This window comes from Haliotis rufescens, unplaced genomic scaffold (genome assembly GCF_023055435.1).
Source record: "Haliotis rufescens isolate VD_foot unplaced genomic scaffold, xgHalRufe1.0.p SCAF_60, whole genome shotgun sequence".
Classification (NCBI taxonomy): Eukaryota; Metazoa; Mollusca; class Gastropoda; order Lepetellida; family Haliotidae; genus Haliotis; species Haliotis rufescens.
In genome coordinates this window covers 2,246,571-2,255,175 of record NW_025964335.1, presented here as the reverse complement: position 1 = coordinate 2,255,175, position 8,605 = coordinate 2,246,571, and the positions used below count along the sequence as shown (strand labels likewise).

The following is an 8,605-nucleotide window of genomic DNA, read 5'->3' as shown; positions in this document are numbered from 1 at the left end:
TCTAGTTCGGCAAGTGTGGAAACTGGACTTTATTAGTCAGTTAACTCCCTTGCCTCTGAAAGATGAGGCTCGTTTGAACGAGAGGATATATTTATCAGACTTGGTGGAAAATGTCTAGACTTCGAATCAATTCATGTGAAACAATAGTCATCGGACGTTGCTTAAAATCCGAGAAATGATTTTTAAGGCTTATGGAAAACTGTGAAAATGCAACTTTTCGTTGGAGCCTTCTCCTTCTGTGTAGAAGCCATGTCCATCGGCCGACCATGCAATAGCTTCACCTCGATGCTCTGGGTGGTACCCATGAATAGCCTTTCCCGGATGACTCAGCGCTTTCTTCACATTCATATCGGGCATAGACCATACATAGACGTGATCTAATGTCTTTATCAAGAGTTGTTTCCCATCTGGGGAGATATCTGCCGCTAGAGGGCCTTTGTTGGCGGTGGTGATGGGCAAGGTCAGAACAGTCTTCACTGCAGCCTGACTTCCGCTGGTCCATCCGCTCGAGGGAAGTTGTCCGAGAGTACTTCCGGTTCCGGTTGCCTCGGAAAGGATGAATACGTTTCCTGCAGCATCAACCATAAGCGATTCGGACATGGGATGATTCCACCTGAAGTAACGAGAAGAAGAGAATGTAACGAACCCCTTATTTTTAATCAATACTTGGACTGTTGTGTTCGGAGTAAGTATATAGGGTGAGTTGGGTATTCCTGTTAAACTGTGGGATGGTATGTCAATGGTGGGCTAGCACTATAAAAGTGGCCTGAATCCTGGTTTAGTGGTAGAGCGTCCGCCCGGAGAGCGGAAGGTCCGGGGCTCGATCCCCGGCCGCGTCATACCAAAAGACGTTAAAATATGGTACTTGTTGTTACCCTGTCTGGCGCTCAGCATTAATGGGCTAAAACAAGGACTGGTCGGCTCGGAGTCAGTATACTGTGTCTGAGTTGGGTATTCATGTTAAACTGCGGCATGGTATCTCAGTGGGCTAGCACTATAAATCGGCATCAGTCCGGACTAGTACAAGCAGCCACACACACACGTACATGCACGTCGCTATATAAGTGCAATAATCTTGGACGCGACGTTAAACCCAATTTCACCTCACCTCACCTCACCTCACCTCACCTCACCTCACCTCACCTCACCTCACCAAAGTGGTAAAAGTTTTGAGACCTGCATCACTTCGGGCTTTCCTCCAGCATTAAGTTCACACCCCGTGAAATAACTGGAATACTGTTCAAAGCGGCTCACTCACTCACTCACTCACTCACTCACTCACAAAAGCCTTACGTGTAGTGGTATTTGCCGGCACTCACTCACTCACTCACTCACTCACTCACTCACTCACTCACTCACTCACTAAAGCCTTACGTGTAGTGGTATTTGCCGGTGAGCGGAATGTCCTGGGTGAAGGTATAGTCCGGTTCTTTCACTCTGTAGACCACGTTGCTGGACTTATGTTTGGTGTTCCCCGAGTCGGCAATGTAGATGCAGCTGTCGCCGTCGGGACAGGGACCTACAGCAATGTCTTCCCAGTCAGCTTCTTCGCCATGCTGGACTATCAACACTCCTGTAACAGAACATTTTCGATTAGCCAGTATAATAATTGTTTTATTATCACACAATTCCGGCAGATGAAAGTATACACTTGAAAAATTGATTACAAACGTTATCAAAACGTTACTAGGCTGAAAACAGTCGCCGAATGACAACAAAGGTAAGGCCCTTGATACAACTAGGACCATCGAATAAATATTTCTTGTTTGTTTCATTTTTAGTCACAATCAAACAAATGAGTGTTTACTTTCTTTTGTCCGGCAGTTAGGGTTAGGTTAAGAGTTAGGTTAGGGTTTAGGTTTAGGGTTAGGACATCTTACATAGTGGAGGGGATATGGCGAAAATTGTGCATTTCAGGTTAAAAGCGCCAAACTTTGCACTATTACATTGAACCATTCCGAATATTTCTTGATATGGATCCATGTCAGCAGCGCCCCCTGGTGGCAGAAAATCCAAGATGGCCGCGAACATTGGTGAACACTGATGAAATCAATCTATACTTAATATATCATACTTATCTGGACACCAGTGGAATATTTACCTTTGACGCTGCCGTCAGTGGCATCCAGCATGTACACGTTCCCATCCCCTGCGTTGTCTTGGATGGCGTACAAAATGCCCGGATGGCGTCTGCTCGCTGCGAGACCGGATATCATGTTGAGATGTCCAGGGAGTCCCGCAGCTGTTTGATATCGATATAGTGTGTGTGTGTGTGTGTTATGAACATGCATAAACATAGGAGCAGGATTATCTGGAATCGTACAATTAGATTCAAAACATCAACCAGACCTGACACAATTGAGAAATTAGTCTGTCTAGAACAGACCCAACAAAAGGGACAAGTTCGGCTTTCTTGCACAGATCTTAAACAATGGACAAGTTCTGCTGTCTGGACCAGACGCAACACAACGGACAAGTTCGGCTTTCTTGAACAGACCTGACACAATGGACAAATAATATTAAGCTCTCCAGACCAGACGCAACACAACGTACAAGTTTGGCTATCTAGACCAGACCTGACACAATGGAGAAGTTCGGCTGTCTAGACCACACCTGACACAATGGACAAATAAGGCTCTCTAGACCACACCTGATACAATGGACAAATTAGGCTCTCTAGACCACACCTGAAACAATGGACAAATTAGGCTCTCTAGACCAGACCTGATACAATGGACAAATTAGGCTCTCTAGACCACACCTGATACAATGGACAAATTAGGCCCTCTAGACCACACCTGATACAATGGACAAATTAGGCTCTCTAGACAAGACCTGGCACAATGGATAAATTAGGCTCTCTAGACCAGACCAGACACAATGGACAAATTAGGCTCTCTAGACCAGACCCGACACAATGGACAAATTAGGCTCTCTAGACCAGACCTGGCACAATGAACAAATTAGTCTCTCTAGACCAGACCTGATACAATGGACAAATTAGGCTCTCTAGACCACACCTGATACAATGGACAAATACGGCTCTCTAGACCAGACCTGGCACAATGGACAAATTAGGCTGTCTAGACCACACCTGACACAATGGACAAATTAGACTCTCTGGACCAGACCTGGCACAATGGACAAATTAGGCTCTCTAGACCACACCTGGCACAATGGACATGTTCTTCTGTCTTGACCACACCTGATACAATGGACAAATTAGGCTCTCTAGACCAGACCTGGCACAATGAACAAATTAGGCTCTCTAGACCAGACCTGATACAATGGACAAATTAGGCTCTCTAGACCACACCTGATACAATGGACAAATACGGCTCTCTAGACCAGACCTGGCACAATGGACAAATTAGGCTGTCTAGACCACACCTGACACAATGGACAAATTCGGCTGTCTACACCAGACCTGACACAGTGGAGAAATTAGTCTTGAAAAGACCTGACACAAAGGACAAGTTAAGCTCTCTGGAACAGACCGTCATGGCACATCGAGGACAATCTTAGCAAATGACACAGTCAAAGAACACATAGTTAAAAGAAAGTGAATAATTTACGTATTACGCGTGTACAACTTGGTAAAATCGACGAGCACGGACGTGGTGGCGACAAACCTAGAAACAAGTCAGAGGAATCCGGGATATGAACTCAGGATCCTAGGATCTTGGCATTCAAGTGGAAGAAACACTACACAGCTAATCCCCCAGCGCCTCAGTCGACTATGCTCAATAACATAACTTACCTGCATAGGACAACGCGATACAGGCTGTTACGAGAACAACAAGCATGATTGTGGACACGAAATACTGTTAGAAAATGTAAAACCGACGGTAGACGACACAGACGGGAATTGGTGAAGAACAAGGCCGTGAATGTTGCCAAGTGTTGACCTTTATCTATGGTAATGTTGTACTTATGCTATGGAATGACAGTCTACATAAACCGTTATCAGGTCTCAAAGACCTATATTACATAACCTCCGGAACAGTGTTGGTTTTAGATACAGCAGTGAATGTATAGTTTCATGGGTAAATGTTAATAAAGTACGTAGCAAATTGAAAATATTGGTTTTACATTTCGGCAGAAAGCAACTTTGCGCAAATAATTTATATATGTGTTGTGGACATCGATATTGGAATATTGTAAGCAATGACACATGTAAGTCGCTAAGGTGTAGCTGCTTACACCTGTAGTCACTTATACGTGTGACTACAAGCACCTGTAGTGACTGACACGTGTAATAACTTGCACCTGTAATCACTGATATATTTAACTGCTTAAACCTGTAATCTCTGATATATGTAACTGCTTAAACCTGTAATCACTGATATAAGTAACTGCTTAAACCTGTAATCTCTGATATATGTAACTGCTTAAACCTGTAATCACTGATATGTGTAACTGCTTAAACCTGTAATCTCTGATATGCGTAACTGCTTAAACCTGTAATCTCTGATATGCGTAACTGCTTAAACCTGTAATCTCTGATATGCGTAACTGCTTAAACCTGTAAGTCGATTCTTCTAGCGGATTTTACAATGGAGGAATCTCTAGAACGTTGTTTACTGGATATTGATCATTCGGTAAATAAAATAGTCGAAATTATACAGTAAACTGCTCGACATTGTGGTCAAGACGTGTATCTGCATGCCAACGTAAGATTATTGAGCATAACGAAAAAGTGTAAGACGATGAATGGATCAATCAAAAACGCAGGAAATCTCAGTCATTGGACACGTTCAAATAAACGGCGAATAAAAAACGTTTGGAAAGAATATTAGGAAGTGTTTGTCTGAAAAAATATTTACGAAGATAAATGTGTAAACAGTCTTGTGCCTAACATTAACAACAATAAATCATTCTACCCGTGAAGATCCGGTGTAGAATAGGTCTTCAGTAATCCATGCTTGCCATAAAAGGCGACTGTGCCTGTCGTAAAAGGCGACTAACGGGATCGGGTGGTCAGACTCGCTGACTTGGTTGATGCGTGTCATTAATCCCAATTGCGTGGATCGATGCTCATGATATTAATCACTGGATTGTCTGATCCAGACTCGATTATTTACAGACCGCCGTCATATAGCTGGAATATTGCTGAGTGCGGCGTTAAACAACAAACCAACCATCAAATAAATCATTCTGGAGGAAACTGAAGGTCAAGTCAAAGTTAAAAGAAGTTTATTGTACAAAAGGCCTCCGGCCCATATACAAGAAAGAGTTACGCATGTAGATACAATCATATATGTTACACATTGTGATATACACGTTGTTTGATTCATTCATTTGCATGCTTAATATAAAGAGAAAAAACTATTATATTTGATTCGTTCTTTGTCGTCAGCATAACTACAGACGCGTTTATCGGTGACATTGCTATTAAATATTCTTTTATATATTTCTTTCGGAGATCATTGTAAAATGGACAGACAAACACAAAATGAATTTCATTTTCTATCTCTAGATTACACAATGGACAAATTCTTTTCATTTTTTCAATGGACAGTTTTCTTCTTTCGTTTACAAATAGGTCTAGCAAACCAAGTCGATATTTAATTAACTGTTTTCTTAAGTTTTCCGTAGTGAGTACTGATAAATATATTTCTGGTTGAAGTGAAGATCTTGAAAGTTTTGTAATATTCATAACGTGCACTATCCTCTAAAGTGGAGTGCCATTCTTGGTAGAACATATTTATAGACCGATTCCAAAATTCATTAAGAAACATATTTACATTTCCAACTGACTGACATAGCCATATAAAACCCAAACCGTGCGAAAATAAAAGATTTCTTATGTGCGATGTCCAAGTATTCCTTCCCGTGTTATCTAAATGTAGAAGCATGTTTTTAGCTAATTTGGGGAGACGTAGTCCATGCATATGAAGAATTTTAAACCAGTATTTTAAACATCTGATCTGAGAGTTAATATATAATGTGTATCTACCACATTCACCATAAACCATGCAATTTGGTGTAGAAGATCCGACACGACCTTTTACATGCTAAAATAAGTGAACCTTCTCTAAACAGTCATAACGTTGAAATCCCCATACTTCAGAACCATACAATAAACTTGGTTGTGTCTGGGTATCAAAAAGCTTAAAGAAGATATTAGGTGAAATCGATCCCACTTTATGCGCAATAGACATTACACTTATTTAAGCTTTCTTTGCACGCAAGGACAAGTCAAGGGCACATTTTTTTCCTATTCATTGTGTGTGAGAACCAGATTCCTAAATATGAGTGGTGATCTTCTATATTGACTAACTGACCATCGAATGACCATCTCTCTTTCGACGCTATTGGACCACCTTTTCTGAAGATCACAATTTTAGTTTTTTTCCAAATTTACTGATAATTTCCATTTTTTCGTGTATGTACTTAAAATATTTAATTGCCTTTGAAGACCAACAACAGTATCTGACACTAGAATGACATAATCTGCGAAAAGTAACATTCATATTTCTATCAAATCTGGAAAAATTTGGATACCATGTTTACCACTGGCAGCTATTTCGTAATATAATTCATGAATGAAAAATGAAAATAAGATCGGACTCAAAATACAGCCTTGTCTTAGGCCCAAAGGACAATCAAAGAAATCTGTTAAACTATCCCCCCAACGAACACATGATCTCACATTAGAATACATTGATTTAAGAATAGTAAACATTTTCCCACGTAAACCAGCTTTTCGAAGACATGTCCATAGCTTAAAGCGATTAACAGAATCAAAAGCCCTTTTAAAATCTACAAATGCTACATGCAGTTTATGCTTACGCCGTGACAAGGTTTTTTGAATAAGTGCATCGTTATGACAGGACAGGAAGACTCCAAACAAACGTGACGTGTCATAGACTAGGGTAGAGTAACTTCCCTTTGATAAAGGGAAGTGACTCTAGCTAGCAGTCCGATGTATTGCCGCGAAAGGTAAGTAGAAACAAATTTGTGTAGGCAATTGTCGGTTTGCCTAGATGTAGTAACGTTACTGTATAAGAAACAGGTTTCGGATGGTTTCAATATTGACTGTTTTCACTGTCCGACGAACATGTCGCTTACCTTCTGACGTAATATATATTAATGCGCACATTCTAGGAAAACTTGGAATGTTAAGGTAATGTTTGTGAAAGATTGGAAGATAGTTTTCGATGACAGAAGCGAAGAATGACATCATATGATAAAGAGGTTACCACGCTTGTGTGTTTGCCAATGGTATTAGAGATAAACACTATGTATTTAGCTCGCCAAGGCTCGCGTGACAACCTCTAAATCGGAACAGTATTTCAGTTAAATCACGGCGCGTCCGCTTAATTTGGGAGGAATGTCTAAAAGAAAAGCACCAAGCGTACATTCCAAGCGCTGCTTTTCCCACAATGTGCCCTATGATATCGTCAATGTTTTTCCTACAGCTATGACACTGGTGTCGTTTGCTGACAAACCAATGATCATTATAAGGGCAAATCTGGGATTAGAACCCATGATCGTCGGATTAAATGACGCTTTGAATGGAAACTTGCAGCACCAGGCTCTTTGCGAAAAAACACCACCATCCCATAAAACCTGGGAAAATGTTTTTCCTCCGATGGTCAAGCTCCTTTCAAGGAATGTGTCTCGCTCGGAAAATATATAGCCACAGGCTACACACATATATACTGAGGAGCAAAAGAAACTATACTTCAACAACAAGAATAGGTAATTATGGTCGTTTGTCTGGCGGGATAACGGTTCTTATCCGAAAATCTATTGACTATATTGAGTATGTGCATCTTCAGATATATGTGGGACAGGGACAGGGTGTCCGAATTAGGAGACAAACTTTTTTCAACAGAAATATCAGACGCCCTGCTCTTGTGTTTTGACAAAGCTTTAGATAATTTTGATGACTCCATAAATGTGTTTACCAGCACTGTATGTTGGTTGGTTTGTTGGTTTGTTGTTTTACGCCGCACTCAACCATATTCCAGTTGTATGACGGCGGTCTGTCAATAATCGAGTCTGGACCAGACAATCCAGTGATTGATATCATGTGCATCGATCCACGCAATTGAGATCGATGACATGCTTCAACCAAGTCAGCGAGTCTGACTACCCGATCCCGTTAGTCGCCTCTAACGACAAGCATAGTCACCTATTACGGCAAGCATTGGTTGCTGAAGACCTATTCTACCCCGGATCTTCAGGGGTCAGCACTGTATGTAACGCTGCAGAGTCAACATATTACCGAGGCAAGAGAGTTAATTTACTGACTGTAAAAGTCCAGTTTCTACCCTTGCCGAACTAGGCTGGAATTTCTGGGCTCGATCGTAGAGCCACCAGTGGCGATTACGAGTTATGTCCCTTCGATGTCCCTTGTATTGACCAGATTCCATCTCTCATATGACTTGCATTTGCTTCAATCAAAATGGCGGCTCCCAGGCTAGACGATCTGATCGATAATCAAGACCTTTAATGTAATAAAATGGGTCTTACCTCACGAAGTACATCAAATGACTTGAGCGCCTTCGTTTAAAACATGAAAAGATTTGCAAAATATCTATCGATGCCAAGTTGACAGCACGACAGTCGCCATCTGGTTATTAACCGAATGTCA

General features: G+C 41.3%; 1 protein-coding gene across 1 annotated transcript; it reads right to left on the bottom strand.

Annotated features, from left to right (window-relative positions):
• Positions 1-3,915, bottom strand: LOC125375869. Its single transcript, XM_048386783.1, has 4 exons — positions 3,761-3,915; positions 2,102-2,242; positions 1,375-1,573; positions 1-613 (listed from the first exon to the last, which is right to left on the bottom strand). Exons 1-4 carry the CDS (start codon positions 3,804-3,806, stop codon positions 190-192), a joined length of 810 nt encoding a protein of 269 aa, XP_048242740.1. The 5' UTR covers positions 3,807-3,915; the 3' UTR covers positions 1-189.
• Between the last annotated feature and the right edge of the window lie 4,690 nt (positions 3,916-8,605).